Source organism: Calidris pugnax, unplaced genomic scaffold (genome assembly GCF_001431845.1).
Source record: "Calidris pugnax isolate Ruff unplaced genomic scaffold, ASM143184v1 scaffold95, whole genome shotgun sequence".
Classification (NCBI taxonomy): domain Eukaryota; kingdom Metazoa; phylum Chordata; class Aves; order Charadriiformes; family Scolopacidae; genus Calidris; species Calidris pugnax.
This window is the reverse complement of record NW_015090885.1, coordinates 14,225,999-14,245,539: the sequence shown is the minus strand read 5'-3', so window position 1 is coordinate 14,245,539 and position 19,541 is coordinate 14,225,999. Positions and strand designations below refer to the sequence as shown.

General features: G+C 41.4%; 2 protein-coding genes across 4 annotated transcripts in view; one reads left to right on the top strand and one right to left on the bottom strand.

Annotated features, from left to right (window-relative positions):
* The window catches only part of CMSS1 (cms1 ribosomal small subunit homolog (yeast)), a 30,717-nt gene extending 24,730 nt beyond the window's left edge, over positions 1-5,987 (bottom strand). Inside the window, exon 1 of the mRNA XM_014947307.1 lies at positions 5,795-5,987. Within this exon, the coding sequence (XP_014802793.1) occupies positions 5,795-5,891 (97 nt within the window). The 5' untranslated portion in view covers positions 5,892-5,987. The remainder of the gene's footprint in view (positions 1-5,794) is intronic.
* An 85-nt stretch (positions 5,988-6,072) lies between these two features.
* The window catches only part of FILIP1L (filamin A interacting protein 1-like), a 198,194-nt gene continuing 184,725 nt past the window's right edge, over positions 6,073-19,541 (top strand). Inside the window, exon 1 of one of the 3 annotated variants that reach the window (XM_014947303.1) lies at positions 6,073-6,283. The gene's annotated coding sequence lies outside the window, so the exon portion shown is untranslated. The remainder of the gene's footprint in view (positions 6,284-19,541) is intronic. The other 2 variants (XM_014947305.1, XM_014947304.1) reach the window with 2 other exon arrangements.

Sequence of the window (19,541 nt, the reverse complement as noted above, 5' to 3'; positions counted from 1 at the left end):
ACACACAGTGGAAGGTCAATTAATTTTTTTGTAAAACGTAGCAGCTGTCAGCAAAATTGGCTCCTAGGTCCCTGTTCATCCTGGATCAGTTAGTTGAAAGGCCTCCTCTTGCCACCACAGTTGTGCTGATCAGAGCAACTGGGCTAAGAGTGGTGATGACAGTATGTTACCATACCTCTATGGTATCACTCCTCAAGGCAGCAGGACACACAAAGCTCACGCAGGTCCTACCATGCTGCCCACCAGTATCTAAAGGAACAGATGAGGTCATGTAAATAAAACAGGCCTGGCTGGCAGGCCGATTAACATTTTAAATATTTTAAAGCATTCTGAGCTCAACTACTTCCCTGACAAAAGGAAAGGAATAGAGAGACAAGGAGAGGCCATCAGAAGGGATGGAAAGGCACCCTGTAGCAGTGGGAGAAGCAGGTATGGAGGCCAGTGGTGCATAGCAGCAATAGGCAAGCGGCAGTTCACGACCACCTCCTGGACAGATCCCAAATTACTCAACTGTGTGTCACCAGCACTGCTAATCCCGAAAAGGGGATCTCTTTCATGTCTACCAGGACAACCCTTTCTAAATTCCCTCGCTGTAGGCAATGGACGGCTTTGCATTTTCCTGTTGAGAAGCCTAATAATAGCTCAGATACCTTGGAGCTCATGGCGCAAAACCAATTGGCCAACCAATAGCTGTGAAGCTCTTTCAGGGACCTCCAGGACAGCCACATGGAATAACCAAAAATGCAAATTTTATTATTAATATAATTCTCCAGACCAGTTGCTGGCTTTTTACCCTGACAATACTTTAGATATTGATAGTAAATGAGATAGGTAAAACATTAGTTACAAAAGTATTCTGTCCTTGGGGAAGATCATCACATAACCATTGCATCAAAAATAGCTACAACAATGTCAGTACCCTCTTCATTTCTCAAATTGCTCTGACTAAATTAGAAAGGGTCCGCTGGCACCCCCAGAAAGAGAAATAATTCTCCCCATCATGGGCACACCGTAATTTGAAGTGTCATGACTAAGAATTCCAGATGATGGATTACAAAAAAAAAAAAACCCGCACAAAAAAACCCACCAAAAAACAGCCCACAAGGATTTGCTAAATCATTTTAAACAGTACAGTAAACCAAGATTTAGTATTAGAGATCAGGAAGAGAACACATATACTGACAGGAAATGAACAATGACTATTTAATTGCATCAAAAGACATAATATTACAGCTCACTAGAAATTTTTGAAGCAAGGTAGAATGACAACATGGCCAAGCAAAGTGACACTTCAAAAATTAATGAGGCTCTTTTCCCTTTTCTTTTTTTTTTCCCATTTTAGTTTTTGCAACTGCAGTTTTAAAACATCGATGAAATTTTCAAACATTTCTCACCAGGGTCATGAATCAAATGAAGTGCCTTAACTCGTGAGGCCTTAAAATACTGGGGTATTTTGACTGTTTGAACTAAAGAGGAAAAACCGTGAATGAACTGGTATCTGGGCACTGTTTTCCCTTCCCATCCCTATGAACTAAGGACTCTTTTTCCAAAACAGGCCTATTCCATCACAATTGTAAGTTTTCATATCTGCGAGGATGCCTTGAACTGCAGACTTTATCTGCCAAGATTCTTCAAAAAAGGTATTTTAAAATGTACTTGTGAGGCATACCTGAAGGGTATACAATATGCAACTCAGCAGAAACAGACACAGGCCTACCAAAGAATCGAAAGGGCTTCAGTTATGTCCCATTAAGTGACATCCAGACAGCATAAGCTCCTTCCTACTCTATCCAGCCTAAGCCTATGCCAAGCCATACCTCCTCGCAAACAGCCTGTAGGACTTGCATGTAATAGTTTCTAAGTATTGGCAATAGCCTGTCCTACAAAGACAAAGACAACATTCTTAAAAAATGTAAAGCTCTTCCCTGGGCAGTTCAGAAGGCACATATGCCACAAACTACTGTTTTTCCCAATACATCTGGTGGCAGGATATTCAGTTTATGTTCCTCTTTCTTACACTGACTGGCAATTTAAATTAAAAACACTGCCCATTCAAGCAAAATAGAACAGGTCTTAATGGAATAACATCAAATTAACTTTCAATACGCTGTGATACGATAGAAAACTTAGCACACAGACAACTATCTGCCATGCAAAGGATCTCCCACAGAATATTTCTAACAACTACCTCTCCTCACTTCCTTATTTTTAACATGTTCTCTCTAATATTCAAAATGGGTACTTCAAAACTCATTTGTGACATATCTCGACTTGCTGACTCCGGGTGAACCAAAAGACAAAATAAAGGGCATATCAGAGAATAAGAGCAGAGGAAATCCTCTGTTGTACACATGTAAGCATAGAAGAATAAACTTTACATGATCAATGTTAGGCCCAGCTTATAGTACAGCTACAACCCAGGCCTATTCATAAATTGACAGAAACATGTTAGAAAAATGACAGAAAGTGACTGATCAGATGTAAAAGTAATAGGCCACCCTCCTTCAAATACAAGTAACCTTTTCTCCTGCAAAACAAGGGTTGAATTTGACATCCTATCACTGCCTTGCACAAGAAATAATGGCACCACCAAGGTAAGAAGGAAGAACTCAATATTCATTTAGTCACTGTAGTTTTAAAACCCATGGTACACAAAGGGCAAACACAAGGATTTGACATGTTAGGAATACGACAGGCCCTTTTATTGTTTGCCATCCGACTTAATTTCTTCGTGACAGGCTTGCCAAACAAGAGCAACCAAAGCCTGAAGATAGAATAACACACCAGCACAGAGTGCAAATCAGTTCTGTTGTCTGGTCTAGTACCCTTCGCCAATGACACCACGAGTCAAGGCTCAGATGACATCCACAAGTCGCTGCTCTTTCTTTTGTTCTCTCAAAGACTATCCTTTATGCTGAAACTTCCGACAATCTCCTCAAATCTCCAAATTCAGTTTAAAAGTCTATTCCTGGAGAGATGGGAAAGTGGGAGACTTTTGTTTGTAAGTAGCATCAGTTTCAGCTGCTTACAAATCTACTGGATGATGATTACAAAACTGAATACTGAATACTTTGCCTTGTGGAAAGGGTTCTTTGTGGACAAATGTCAAGCATTATATACCCTACAGTCACTTTAGAAACCACTCAAAAGGATGCCAGCAATACTTTGCAACAGTTTATGATAGTAAAAGGACACTCTATCCAACTCTGACAAGTAGGGGAACGGGGCAAGCCAGAATGCAGTAGCCCAAGTTGGAAATTGGCCGAGACATTATGGTTCACAGATCTCATCTTGTAAAAAACTCCATGGGAGCACTACAAGTGCCTAGGAATTTGGGGTTAATCAAAAGAAAAATCAGTTCACAAATACTGGTTACAGAATGCACGACTGTATGAGAGGGAACCCTACAAGACTGGCTTGAAATAGCTATCAATCCATAGAGGCCTCTCAGAGAGGAAATAGACCAGGGTATGGAAATCCAAGTCATTCCAGAGGAAATGCCATCACAGTAGGCTGGATAGTCAAAGAGGAAAAACCATCTATAAAGAACCACAAAGATCATCCAGCATCACAAGCAAAATACAAGTTATGAGCCCAGGAAAAGCTAGACACAAACTAGGGCCTAATTCCCTACTACATTTCCCACTTGGTGGTGTGGAAACTCATGCAAAAGTCAAACTTGAGTGTATACAGCTGTCAAACAAAATACTGTTCCATCCATCCTGAGGAACTAATACAATCACTCTTAAAGCCCACTCCCCTCCTGGCAGGAAGTTCACATTACTCAGGTTGGTCAAGCAACATTTAGAGCCCTCTACACACAAACAGTACTGTTCTATAAAAGCCTCCTCAAAATTAAAATTCCCTCCTCAAAGCCACTCAAGCACATTATTTGTATAAACAAGGAATCACCCCTTATCCAAAATCTTCATGTAGGAGAAGTGCATGTCACAGCTCCTGGCAAATACTGACTACTCCTGTGCTTTAGAACCCACCAAGCACTTCGATTCCTTCTTTTTCTAAGAACTACCAATCTATCGTGCACAAAAACTGCTCCAGCTGTTTGCTGGGGAGAGTGAATAGTATCAACTCATGCTGTAAATATTCCCTCCCTTATCCTCATCTCCCTCATTTTCAATATCCCAGCACTGGAAGAGGGGCAGAAGCAGCAGTGGCACTGCAGAGCTGGAATTGGTTGTGTTGGTCTGGATCACATCAGGGTACCACCCTGGAGCAAAGAAAATATGACGCTATCAGTGTTTAACCATGTTGGTATTATGTATATTTAGAATTTCACTACTTACACAGTGCTAGTACGTCACTCAACATTTGTCTATCTGGAGGCAGACTCGTTCCTTTTTCAGGTCCTCTCTCCAAAGATAAACACCAGCATCCTTCATTTGTTATAATATTGACTCCTAACAGACATTTATTCTTGTTAATGGGGAAGAAATAGGTAAATTGGGAGGAAAAAGGAACTTGGATAAATCCATAAAACTACTTAATGGGTGGGCTCTAGCCTAGGTCTGGCTACGAGCAAGTTTTGCCCAGGAATGTAGCATGGGCCCAGATGTGATGTCTCCCTTAATAATGCAGGAAATTCATATTTTTTACTGTTCTCTCACTATCTTGGGAAGCAGCTGTGGTGCACAGCTGTAGTTCTTGCTGTGAAGATAACACACAGGGTCTGGCTGAATGTGTGGACTTAAAGCTGATAGATCACGATAAAATTACACAGTGAAACTTGTCAAAAATAGTAGTCTTCAACTAAAAAAAAACCAAACAGCGCACTTCACAGAAACTCAACAGCTCAAATTATTGTCCACAGATACACATTGCTACTTTCCTGACCACTGATATCATTCACTCCTTTTTGGCTCACACACATTCTGCAGACATTCACATCTGTAGTATGAGGTTATCACAGTCCTGATGTTTTCTCAGGTTTTCTATGAATATTGAAAACGAAAATTGCACGCGTGCATACAGTGTAGCATACGCTGAGATATGTCATTACCAATAAATATAACCCACTGAAGAACAAAACTGCAAACAAGCTTATATCCCAACTCTCCTACATGCCTGAACACAGAACGTGAGAGCAGACATTTTGAGTTGCTCAGATTTCTGCAGCTTTTTTTTTTTTTTTATTCAGAAGTCTTCACATGACATAGCAGTATCAGATCCCTGTTTGACAGAGTATCAGGTTGACTCATATCAAGTTAATCTCTCCTTCAGGTTAAGAACAAAATACCCTGACATGTTGCCACGTAGACTTAGAGAGGCAAATTCCCTGGATTATAAAACATCTGTTGAAAAGCAGTTGCCTATCTAAGGCCCAAGGGTTATGTTTCTATGCCTCTTACTCTCTTACTTCCTCCTCTGTATATACTACACATTTTTCTGCGATTTGGTCTCTGATCTTGCAGGTTTGTACTGCCCTTTCAAGCTACCCCAGCATCTCAAATTTATACATTGCTAGAATCTACATTCGTGGATTTAACTCTTCCAAAAAAGTTATACTATAGTTAAGTGAAAGGAAGGATAATTTCTTATAGACAGAAGCTTTTAGGGAAATACCACACACTCTGCTGCGTTAAAGTTTTTGAGAGAAGGAAAATAGACAGGCTTTTCATCTATGTCAGTGCTCTCCTTTAAAGACTAACATTTACAATGCAATCTTTCATCTGTACAGGTCTTTTGAGAACTGCCATGCGATTCATTTGTCTAAGTGGTCAAATAAAGCACATTATGACTCGATCAGTTGCAACAGCCATAAAAATAGAGCTCATACCTACATTCATTTGCTGCAAGCAGATGGTTGATTGCTTTTCTGTCCTTTTACGTTGTGGTCCTGTTCCCTTAGAACCTCTCTTTGTAGAGAGTGACATGCTGGGAGGTCAGATTTCTGACAAGGTCATCTGCCTTCAGAGTATGAAGAGAACTGCATGGAAAGTGGGTTGGGCTATATTTAGAGTTTGGACCAACTCCGTGCCAAGGTCCCCCCACTGTCTCTCTCTTGCAGCACCGTCTCAGGTCTATTCTTGCAGATTCTCAGCCCACACACAGAAAACACGAGGAGAGGAAAGTCTCTCTGAGCTACTACTGGATCAAGGTTTCTGCAATTTGCTGCAAACAAGCGGATCAGGAGCTCAGATGAGGACTCCTTAAATCCCTCACTCTTCTAGAATTTATTTTTCTTTATTCAAGTGGATTTTCCCTTTTCAAGTGGAAGGAGAGGAAACTGCCTGGGATACAGCAAAAAATAGTCTCCTGAGCTAAGGTAAGCTTCCTTCATTTTTCTGTTGTCATCACAATTAGAGAGCAATTGATGATGACTTGGATCAGATATGCTTATATGCTTTTTCCTGTGAGACCAGATCTGCATGTCAGCATTAAGGGGGTTTTGGATAATGAAATTTTCGATTTCAAAACATCAATTTTCATTACCACTGTCTAAAGGAAATGGGAAAATAAAAGGGTATCAGCATGTGCAATAGAATATACATTGTCTGATTTTACCTGTTTAAATTAATGTAAAAAGCACACAGCTATGCCAATAGACTGTAGCATTCTGAAAGTAAGAAAAACCAGATGTGTGACTATGTATAAAATGATTACATATATAGATGTGCATTTAGATGTGCTGACTGATGTTTTATCCATGTTATTTTGTCTGATATCAGGAAGTATGGCTTCAGGGTTGTAATCTAGGGCTTGCTGCAAATAGCGCAGATATAAAAAAAAAATAATTAATAGATGAACACATGTTCAAATCCCTTTACAATTCCAAAGAAGTTGCTCAGCTTCAGCCAAAGTACAGGCAGGATTAAAGTTCATATTGAGTTTGGTCTCCTTTCCTCTGAATGCTTTACACTGGTTCTGCATTGCTTCTCCTTTTAAAACCACATATGGCTGAACAGTTTTCCTCAGCACCATTTTAAACTGTAGTGATTCTTAAGGGGAAAAAAACCTGGACAGAGTGCAGCATGGCATGCCTGTCTGTAAGGAGATCCTAACACACTTCAGGTCACATGGACATCGTGATACTGTGGTGTGGACTCCAACATGAGGAGATTGTTATCATGTAAAGACACTCTGGAGCCATGGATTTAGCACTGGCACACACACACACATAGCCTCCTGCAATGCAAACACATGGGAATGGCAACCTGAAGAAATAGGGTAGAAAGGTCCACTCGACCCAAGGGTTCAAACACCAATGCAACTGCACCAAAAAGTTCTTTGTAAGAGAAACATCATGTAAAAGTTTCAGAAAGGCAGATGGGTTCTAGATTAACAGTAAGCAACTCACTGGGAGTTCATCTAAGCCACGACAACTGCATGAATTCCTGCATTCTGTTCAGGTCATCTTTTCTTAACATGGTTAGGCTGGTTAAACAATGCCATGCATCAGGCTGAAAAAGGAAATGATTATAAGGTGCCAAAAGTCTTACCTGCTGAAGATACTTCTCATTTTGGTTACTCCCAACTCTGTATAGGACTATCCCATTTTCCTTTCCTTCTGACTTTTGTTTGTTAATTTACGCTTAGAGTCATGAGTGTTAAGCTTATTTGGAGGATGTAATAAACAGCATCCATTTCACAGAAAATACCTTTCTAGCAGTCCTAAGATTCTTCAACAACTATTAATTAAGGCAACATGCCATGGAGCCAACTTGGGCTGTGACACGTGGTAACTCAGATTCACCTGGGTTTCTATTGCAAGAACTCAAAGAAGGGGCTGTTGGGGGAAGGAAAATGCATTCATCAAGTTCATCAGCAAGTGAAAGGCTTCACAGTATAAAGGAACTAGTGTAGCCTAAGCTTGGCAAAAGCCTTTTAGAAACAGTTGTTGTACACTGATAGAAAAGAGGAGAAAGAAATACATCTTTATAAATTTTTAAGTGGTCAGGTTATGCCTAAAGTTATTGCTTAATGAATCAACCTAGATTTTGTGACACTGCGGCACCAATAATCCAATAATGTGTGGGAAAATATTATTTCCCCATCAACATTAAAGACCTTGGGGGTGGGTGGGAGGTGGCTTTAAAGACCTTGGGGGTGCGACTGTAGCTTACCAACACAGCATTCCAAAGTCTCTCCCAGCAGAGGGGTGGGAGCACTGCTGCATCCCAGTGGCAGCCAGGACTGGCTTGTTTTGAAGCCATCAAAGTCAAGTCATCACATCTTCCCCACAGGAGCTGAGCCTAAAAGGTCTCTGTCACCCAAACCAGGGGGAGATTTGTTGGCATGCGGATGACAGGATGACAGCAATGGAAAATGGTAGTACCACTGTGATGATAAATATGAGCATGGCTTTAGTGGAAGAAGTTAGGGAGAAGGAATGAATCGACCTCATGTCTTCATGTAGAGAAACCTAAATCTGCTTCTTTCTGAAGAGATTTCTTTCTGTTCGGGGTTAATCCTGCTTGGTAGGATTTTCCTCTTCCTATTCTCTCCCTGCCATTATAAATTTCCAGCATAAACTGGCTTCATCCTGCTAAGGTGTGACCTTCAATGGGCCCATCCTAGTGGAGACCACCACAGAAGGGGAAAAAAAGAAAAATTAAAAGGAGGAAAGGATCTTTATTTCCTCCCCTAACGAAGAAAAGAACGACTGAAACCCTTGGTTTCTATTAGGGGAGCTCAGTTGGGGCTGAAACCCACTTTTCTCACTGGGGGTGGAAAGGCATGGCTGTATGTGCCGACTGACCTCTTCCTAAGGTTGTGGATGAGGAGGAAGATGAGGCTTGGCTGATAATATATGCTCCCAGCTGGCCAGGCAAAGCTCCAAGAGGACATTCACGAACTCCTGCCATTGGCACTATTACCCTCAGCTGACAGGTGTAAGCAAGGCCAGAGCCAGATGGCTAAATTCAAATAGTGCCAGGGGGATGAGTGAGTCCCACCAGCAGTCAGATCCCTACTACTGCTCACCGTATTTATGTTCCTGCTTGGGGGCTTTCTCCAAACAACAAATGATGTTGGGATTTCCCTCCCTCCCTGCTATTCCTCAGACAATTCGAACTGATGGAAACAAGCTGGGGTTTTGAGGGGAGTCAAAGTGTACCTCAACTTTTCCTGAAACAATTGCCTTTGGTACCTAGAGAGCCTGACCAAGATTATTTGGGTACAGTTCTCTGTGTCTATGCCTGCATGAGGAGGTAATATGATATTTGGTATGAAAATATCATGGAAATTTCTGCATAGAAATTCTCTTTCAAAACCTTTCATGACTATTGTAATGAATATACTTTTCAGGAAGGAAGTGGCAGAAGATGATATACCAATACGTGCTGTATAGGAAAGAGAGATACTTGTAGGCAAAGCAAAATCAAAAAGCTAGAGTTAAGCAAACAGTTAATTAAGTAATTGTAGTCATTCTGCTAAAGAATGTTTTGCCCTGAAACTTACGGGTAACAGGGAGGGGGAAGGAAATCAAAGTTCATACACACAACAAGCCATATAGCCCCAAGCTTTGTCTGACCTGCTTTCACAAATCTGTCTCCCAAAAATAGGAGGAAAAAACCCAACAACAGAACTTTTCCATAGGGTCTCCTGCTGCAGTTTGCTCCCTGTGCACCAGAGGTATAGTGATAGCTTGTTGCAGAAAACAGTCTGCTCTGAGGTGAAGAGTAGCCTCATCAGTCTGCATTTTCTTTCAGTACGATACAGTGTTGGGACTAATGGAAAGATCTCGAACACTTTGCATTAGAAAATAGTAATTTTAACCATGGAAATTCACTCTTGTCTACCCAAAGCACAATAAAGCTTCATGCTCACATCTAAGCAGAATAAGGCAAAGAAAAAATAATATCCACTTGAAGATTTAGGCACTTTACAGACCTGCAGTACCACACTGCTTTGCAGCTGCAATTGCCAGCTCCAAACTGGTGAAAACTGCAGGCAGACCACCGTCTGCTACACTCGGTGCCTTCCTTCTCACCCAGACATCTTTTTGGTCTCACTAAAAATGGTTTTATGGGTCTTCAGTGATTATTCAAGATTGGTATATAACCCATTCGTACAAGATAAGGTCTGCTGTGCAGAGCCTCCACATAAAAAGAGGAACCTGGGGTCTTCTCAGTGCAGGGGAAGGGGAGGCAGAAGGAACGGCCCCACCTGACCCCAGACATTGACTCCCAGTGCAACTGAGGACATGGCAGAGGCAGCCTGCTGTTCCCCGGTCACATCTGCATCTCTCTCTGGCAGCCACACAAATGTCCATACACATGTACCCAATTGCATACAAATGACAAAGTTGTAGGGGGTGAAGACCTACTCTCTATTCATTAAGAACAAAGCAGTATTTTGGGCTAAGATGAAGTAACTCCTTTGAAAAATGCATTTATTTTATATGGGCTTTCAGTTTGGCTGGAAGACATGCAGAGCACCTATAACAGCTTTGCCTAAAAATGATGATGAGACAGAAAATAGTTTACCTGGATATATACATTCACACTGTTTTAGAATGTTCCAGCATGGTTATCTGTACTTGAAAACGTGCTTTCAAAAGTATTTAAAAATTGAGGACATACAGCTGGCCACCCGCACAGATTGTTTTCTCATTTTTATAGAGCTGTTCCCAACTCTGAGTTTAGTGACAACTACAGAAGTCAGCTGAAAAGAGCCCATGTTTCTTACAGCAGCACTGAAGGGACACAGCACGCTCACTGAGGGACCTTTGCTCTCTCGGGGAACCTCAGCAGGAGCTGGGAAAGCACCAGCACAGCAATAGCTAGGAAAGGTGTATGCAGGGCTTTCTGCTGCTGTGTGGCAACTGCCAAAGAAAAGGATTATATGCAAGGCTAGATTGCATCAGTGCATTTCTCTGAAGTGGGTAACTTTAAAATAATTCCCAATGAAAATCCCACCCACACAACGTGGCCTAGTCATGCAGGGCGAATTAGTTAAAACTGAGATTAAGTAAAAACGTAACACAAATTTCTTACCTTCCATTACATAAACCTAAATTCTTTCTATCACAGCAAATTCAGAGTGATCACTACTGGGGATAAAACACCAAAGAAAGTAATTCAACAACACAGAACTCTTTTGTCTCAAGTGTCAGAGAGTGAAAGTGCATATGCACAGCTGCACAACTGTAAATTAAAATTTTACATAAAATGAAACTTGGATTAAACACAGTCCTGTTAAAAGAAATCCTTAGAGGTGAACTTTTCCATTTGTCACTCATAACCAGCTTTTTAGTGTACCAACCTTTTCCTCAGGCATTCACTTAAAGAGAAGAACAGTGTGCAATCTCGAGCACACAAATTACATTAAAAAATCTGAATTTATAACACTTTTGTATTTAATGCAGTACCTGTGCAGTTCTGTTAATGACTAATAAAGTTGCAGAAGAATAAAAGAGCAATGGATGAACAGAATGTAAAATAACCCCCAAAAGAATGACAAATGTTTTAGATACTCTCCCTAAAGAGACAATTTAAAAATCATGTGCAAGCTATAGTGAAAAACAAGCATTTTACATTCAAGCCTTGTCTGTCTTTAAGAACACTCAATTGAAACAGAAAGTGAGTGGCAGCCATTCTTCCTGCTATGTGTTTTATTCTGCTAATATAATGGTTAGAGATGCCATCCAATACAACTTGATGCATACTATCATACGTTCACTCACACAATACCTGCCTGAGACAAGGAAATCCCACTTGGGAAGGTGGGAAGGCAGTCCAGGACGAGCTTGTCAGTACACAAGAAAAAGGAAGGGTTGAGATGATGAATCAGGACTCATGTGCTCAAGCACATGCTGTTGCTGTGCAGTTTGCCTACGGCAGGCAAGCCAATGGGCTGCATGTTCCTCGCTAGAAGTTCACCCACTGACCATCACTGGTCCACTCAGAAGCCAAGGTGGCTCTACATTTCTCAATACAGATAAGCAGACACTGAGAGACTGAAACAATATGACCTCTCAACTCTTTTGCAGCCAGAAACTTGAGAATCTTGAAGGGGGAAAACCAGAGCATTCGCTCCCCCTCAAACCAACTTTCAACCGACCTCCAGCTGTCTGAGGACAACATGTAGTCTAATTATAGGTACATAGAGTCCTCCTAGAGATCGTCCCCTTAGGTAGGCAAAGAATTTCACAAATCTCTTTCAGAGAACAGATCATCCTCCATTTTAGATCCTTCTTCTGCCCTATCACGAATGTGCAAGGAGGGTTCCCCATCAAGTTTGCTCCTCACCAGTGAAATGAAAGGAAGAACTGCCAGATTTCACCAAGAAATGCAGGGTAAGGAGTGACCACTGGAGAAGGCATGGCTAGCTTCTTCTCTACTGTCCTTTCCCATAACAAGTCACTTAGAAAGCACTTCTGTTTGCTTTGCTTTCAGACACAAGTCACTTCTGTTAACACTGAAGACATTTTTATTATTAAAAGTGCAAAGCTACAGCACGTACTGAGCAGTTTCACACTTTACAATCGTAGAGGATGTACTACACATAAGTTAATATGCTGTGTTTTCTTTGCATTTTGTGTACAAACCCCCTACATGTGGCCAGAAGAGGGAATCTTACAGGATTTATTCAGATGGAAGTCAGGTGCATGTATGTGCTTTGTTATAATAAAGAGCTTAAGATGAAAAACAAACTTGGAGTTCACTCCCTCAGAGAGATACAGGTCAGTGGGACCCCTTTTAATTTGGAGCTACAATTCTCCAGTCTCAGTATCGACAGTCACAATCAGGGGCTTCTTTGTCATGGCTTTGCTATTCAGCAGCTTCTGGGAGAGTGTCCTGACATGAGACAAGGGAATGATAAGGGTTAGCTCTATCCAAGGAGTTTCACTACCACATCCAGCTCAAGGACGAACCGATGACAGACTATGCAAAGCTGGGGTCAGAACGTAAATGGTACGGAAGGGACAGAAGCAGTGCTTATCTAGGCCCTGAGACAGGCTCGTAAGGCAGATGTCCTCCAGTATCCCCTACGAATTCACACGCTGTGAATTCTGTATTTGAGACCCGCTGGGAAACCTAGTCTCCTCCTGCTTGATTAACTGCAGAATTGCTGATAAGGAAACCCCACTGTAGCAGAACACTACTCGCAGCACAACAGGGACGAGACAGACAGCACATCTGTGGAGGGGAGATCGGCCTCTTAGCCAAAGTTACAGAAAACAGCAATTGTAAAATAATCCAAGTCTTACAATATGGAAAACAGCATAGCCCTCAAATAGAGATACTTTGTTTCTCACTGTTTGTCTTTGGCAGCAAGAGCAACAGCCATGTACAATTAATACTATCAAACAGAGCCTGGCATAGCAAGAAAAAAAATAATAATCCTATATACTGTCATTGTAATTTTATCCTTTTGTTTATTTTTTTTTAACTGAACTAATTACTTAGCTCAGCAATGGTTAGGACTAGAAGGCTGCACCAGGACTGTAAAGTAAGGTAAAACCCTGGAGAACAATTTTGATTATAGTGGAGGTTTCAGCTGACTACATTTTAATTAATCGGAGGAGTACAGCACTCTGAATTCCCAGGAATCCCATTTCAACCTGCAGACTAACATGACTTGTTTTAGGGCATATTTTAACATTGTTCTAATAAATTCTTCAACAGTTCTTTTAAGTCTCAGAGGTAATCTAATTTATTTTTTATTTTTATTATGGAGGCTTTCAATAGGCATTTCAACTATAAATCACTAAAATGATGTGGCTGTGGAATGCCAAAAATAGAATCAGAAACCAAATACCTCTTCAAGACTTGTATTAATTAAAAGCACAGTGAATTTTCTAATTACAAAAGAAGTTTTTTTTCATATCGATAAAGGATTTTAATTTAAAATAAGTCTCTATTATAACAAAGACAAGCCACAATAGCATTTGGTTAAAAAGCTCAGTAGTGAGCCAGCACAGTAATATTAGATATGATCTGCTATAGGATAAACACAGTTGTCAATGGCAAGAGAAAAGCAGGATGGTCAGGATTCAATACATGGTGCAGTGTCTACATTATCTGTATTAACTCAGGCTTAAGTGAGCCTTGTTTAAAGATGGACAAAACATCTGTATACTCTGAGAAATATGTGGCAAAAGAAGAACCAGATCCCAAAATATGCCAGTTTTGAGCCAATACATCATAAGACCCAGCAGAGCTGATGTAATTTATATCTTTAAATTTACAAAGCATGTACATTTTCCTTTGCATTCTTCTCTGCACCCTGAATTCACCAGTGTTTTGCTATTGTATGGAAAAGAGAACGCTAAATTGCCTAGGACTCTCCTGGTTTCTATTGAGACACTGCAGTTCCCAGCATCAGTTAAGTGTGACCTGCAGATGTGGCTGTACTCTGCCCCTACCCAGCAGCAATAGATACCAAATCTTCCTCCAAGAGGGATGTAAAACTCAGAAAAGGACCCAGACATGAAAGGACCAGGGGAAATACCTGAAGACAGCAATCAAGCAGAGAGGCCAAACCCAAGAGAAGGGCAGAGCGCACCACTGAAGTGGCAGCAGTAGCAGGAACGTGGATGAGGACCACAGACGTGGAGCTCTAGCTCCGAGCCAGTACATCTCCACATCCATCATGTCAAAAATGCTTCATTTTCTACAACAGCTCTCTCCCCTTCTCACTCAACAGGGTGATCCACTGCATCACCTGCTCCGCGTGCGGTGGCTGTTCCTCGGTCCCTGCGTTGGGAACAGTAGAGGGGGTGACTCCTACTGCCTCAATGCACCAATGGTCACACAGTTGTAGAAACACACTTGCTCTTAGTAGTACCTACAAAAGGGTACTGAGCCTCTAATTGCTACACCACTAGCAGAGATGCAGCCCACCTCTGCCAGTTGCCCACCATTTTGCTACTGAAATCTCTTGAGAAGTCACCATAATCGTGACTTTTCCCCTCCATGAGAAGAGGCTGGGGGCAAGAAAGAGTAAGTTACTCCACGTGGTCCTTTACCCCAGTGTATAAAGCTGCCAAAACCCAACCCAAAACAAAATACCAATTAGATTAGTTTTCCAGGGTGAAACTGTTCTATGTAGGATAAAAAAGGGTAGAACACTTCTAGAAGCAATGAAGCAAACGTGATTTAAGAGAATGAAAATGGATTTCCTTTGACAAGGGGAAAGGTACAGTCCTAAGCTCACATCTCTGGCAAGGCATCTAGTCCAGCAATCACAACTTTCCTTTAGCTTCTGCTAACTAACAGGTATTCTGTTTTACAGTTGTCATTACCACAAATATTACAGGAATAATTTGCTACACTAAATAATGACAGAATTGGGTAATGGCAATGCATTCTCAAAAGGACGTAAAATTATTCCAGGCGGGAAAACAGTATTTCATGTCTAGCAGTAATTGCTTGTGAAACCAACACTTGGAGAGTTTGGACTGAAAACCTCAAACAGGAAAAAGCATCAAATTATTGCCACAAACCAAGGCACAAAACCTGACTTTTTGATTTGGAGAGGCAGTTCCTGCACAGATTTGCAAGCCAGAAGCATTTTTTAAATTCTTTTTTTTTTCCACACTGAGTTACCAACTGAGTACTTAGTTCAGATTTCAGAAGAGCTCGAGTGATGTATTTAACACCCACTGGGTACACTGCCACTTACACCATGTTCAAACCAGTGGGAAAGGAACAGCTGGCACAGGTTAAACACCAGGAGTGGGAACCCCCCACAAGAACCGCGTGAAAGCACCAGCACTCACACGCTGAAGCCTCCAGTGATCTAGAATTCCCCTCCTAATTTTCTATTCTTCACTCATACCTTGTCTTTTAACTGCATCCAAGGAGATGAGCAAAGGTAAATAACGCGGCATGCTTCACCTGGGGCTGACCCTAAAAGCCACTTCAAAACAGCAAGCTTGGGCAGATTCTAACCAGGATTTCTGAAGGGAGTCCAAAAGAGCTTGAGCCTACAAAGCCTTATCACTCCACAGCTCTGAACAATACTCTGGCTCGTAACCAAGCTCCTCTGCAATATCAAGAGCCACTCAATGTCCCAGGATTTTTCTACACAGCAGTCATTAAGAAAGTGAAGATAAATTAAAGGAGGGTGGGAAGCTGAAGCATGCCGCCCTCTGGCCTAGGTGGTCTTGACAGAAGTCAAGTTTTCTCAGCCCTCTTTAAGCTTAGAGCCACAAAAGACATACGCTGGCAGGAGGTAAAAAAAACCAAACATGTTGCAGGTAAACCCACAGTTGTGTTAAAAATCACTCTCCGGGGAGACCTTATAGCGGCCTTTCAATATCTGAAGGGTGCCTATAGAAGAGCTGGGGAGGGACTCTTTGTCAGGAAGGGTAATGATAGGACAAGGAGAAACGGTTTTAAATTGGAAGAAAAAAGATTCAGATTAGATCTCAGGAAGAAATTCTTTACTATGAGGGTGGTGAGACACTGGAACAGGTTGCCCAGGGAAGTTGTGGATGCCCCATCCCTGGAGGTGTTCAAGGCCAGGCTGGATGGGACTTTGAGCAACCTGCTCTAGTGGGAGGTGTCCCTGCCCATGGCAGGGGGGTTGGAACTAGATGATCCTTGAGGTCCCTTCCAACCCTAACCATTCTATGATTCTATAGCTACTGGCCCTGAATTACTGAAACAGAGAGGCAGGCAGCATTGTTTCTGAAAACAGGGAGGGAGAGCTTCTTCTAGGCAGAGAACTATTCTTTATGTCTTTAGTCTTCCACCAATAAGAGTAACAGTGCACCAATAAAGTTCCAATACCAGTGCTTTAGCAACACGTGCAATAGTAGCAAAGATGCTCCCAAAGAGGAAGGGGGCAGATAAAATGCTGCCTTAGTACAAGCAACTGTTTTATTTGGTTTGTTGTTTTTTTTTAAAAACTAGAGAATCTGTGCAGCTCCTTCTCCTTAAACTGCTCGTGCACAGATTGGGAGTGGAGATTGTGCATTTGAAATGATCGAATCACAAGCATGTGATTTTTATTACCATTTTATTATTACATTTACCAAGTAAACCTTCCAGGGATGAGGGTGAAACTAAACGCACAAGAGTCTTCAAGCTGCCTACACACACAGCAGCTGCTTCCCACAGGGTCAATGGAAAAATCCATTCAGCCATTCTGATTGCTTTTGAGAGCAAGGAAAATACAGACAAAAATACCCCCAGGGTGGTACTGGGGGACAAAAACCACCTCAGACAAAGCAAGGCATTTTTGTATAGGCTCAGACAGCTTCTGGCCTATTTTAATGAGACTTAAGATTGTCAGAACTTTTGTGGAGGTGAATCATTTTTGTCTCCACATTTGAGGAAAATGAAGATCATGTCTTCGTTACGCAGATCAGCCTCAGTAGTAATACACAGGGTGCAAGAGAGGTAGGTCAAAAGTCTCCAAACTGTGCTCAACACAGAAAGTGTTCAATAGACCAAACAATTCCTTTCTAAAGCTCCAAGTTCAAAATGGGAAGCAGAAGTGACTGTGGAGGATTTGTCACTGTTTTGGTTCCTCAGTCAAGACTTCTGTTAGCATGTACTTCAGGAAGCTCACAGTACCCTTGTATGCTGCTATGCAAGTAGGAAACAAAGACCCTCCTGCTGTATTCCTGTGTTGAATTACATGGTCATTTTTCAAAGAGAATTTTGAAGTGTACAGAGCTAGGAGTTGAACATGAGCAGAAGTCCATAGATCTGTCTGCTGCTTTCAACACGGTCAACTACAAGGTGCAAGCAACTACCCTGCAGAACCAAACAGGAGTCGATCTGAATCTGTCTCAGCTGGTTCATCTCATTCCTCTCAGGAGGCCCAAAACAGGCAGCTGCTCCTCCTCACTAGGAGTGCTTGCCATGGCATCCCAACAGATTAGGCTCCATTCCCCATGAAGCTATACATTATTAATCTTATCTGAAGCAGACAGTGCTGACACCCAGCTTCCTCAGTGTCTGGAAGAATACCAGCTGTCTCCAGCTCAGCCCGAGTAAACAGAGAGAATTGTGCACATGTATCAAGAGGAAATATTTCTTAAAACTTTGCAGGATTTCTTTTTCCTCTGCACTATCACAGCAACTGCCTGGGATTCATACCCTACTCCATCTCTCTGCACACCCAGGTGCAAGGGACTCCTTTTTGTATCTTTTGCTTACAAGATAACTGTGCACTTTCTCTCAGACAAAGACCTGGCCCCAACAGTCCATCCATTTGAGGGTTTTTTGGGATGGGTTACTGCAAGACTTGTCTTTATCAGATCAACAGAAGGAGATACCCAGATTATGCAGCCAGTGGCAGATATGGCAGCACACCTCCCAAAGCACTTCTTAAAAGTGGTCACAATCAATTGGATGGCAAATTACATAAAAACCAGAAATAAATGGATCTTTACTGATTTACAGACCTTTCAAAGCCTCTAACAATCTCAAAGGTGTTTCAATGGTCATGTAGACATGACATAGACTGGTTCAATACAAATACATGGCTCGACGGGCCCTTAAAAACCAACGAACACTAATTACTGTAGCTAATTTTGCACCAGAAACTTGTTTCTTGGACCAGTTTTGCATTTCAGGATGAAGTCTGACTGTGAGTTGGTTTATGAACAGTAACATCAAGACACACACATCTTCTATATCGCATCCTCTCACGAAAAATAGGGGTCTCTACTTTAGCAACGTTAAATGTGAGGAAGAGCTATTTTTAAATAAAAGCCTTTCAGTCTGGGGTAAAAGGATTTCCAAATAGCTTTCAATCTCCTAAACCAGTGACCAAGACTTTGCTAGCAAGTGGGGAGGCGTTTTACAATTTGAAATGTTACAGCCAAGCTGATGAAGGCAACCTGAATGGCTCCCACAGAGTCATTTTTACTGTAGAAATTGACACACCATGCTCAGGTCTAATAAAACCACATTATTTGTTATTATGGAAAATACACTAATTCTACTCACTATTTCCCACAGGTTTACGGCACTAATAAATCCAGATTTGTGTCACTAATCACTAGAATTAATCACTGACTACCTGTAAGAGTGCAGCAGGTGATGATTAAAGCAGTAGAAATGCCCCATAATATAGACATTATTGCCTTTATGTGGGGAGGCATAATGTGGTAATTGTATATTAACTTCAAAGACCCAGTTCATTTTACACAGTCAGGATCTGATGGAAGTTGAAGATGTTTTACATTTTTTTATTAAATTGGTAACTATAATGAAACACCAAGGCTAAGCAGTATCACCCTCACCCCCTTACATCATCAAAACAAGATGACATAATTAGCTATAGGCTTCCTCGCACTCATATCTGGGTTTAAGCCTTAGACTCATCTGTGTATTTCTATTAAGATACATTCACTAAGCCTTCATCACAAGGAAATAACAATCAGTTCCATTACCTGATTTCCAGCTAACCAGTGGTTTTAAGAGTCTGATGTCTCACATATTAATGGTGAGAGTTGGAGCCAGGATCTGCCTGTTTATACAGGACAGAAAGTAATTTAAATATAAACGAATAGAGTTTGATTTTAATTATATGAGACACGGAATTTGTCGAAGCAAAAGCACAAGGGGAGTACATTAAAAAATGTAACAAAATAAACCCCCTAAAACTTGGCTGTT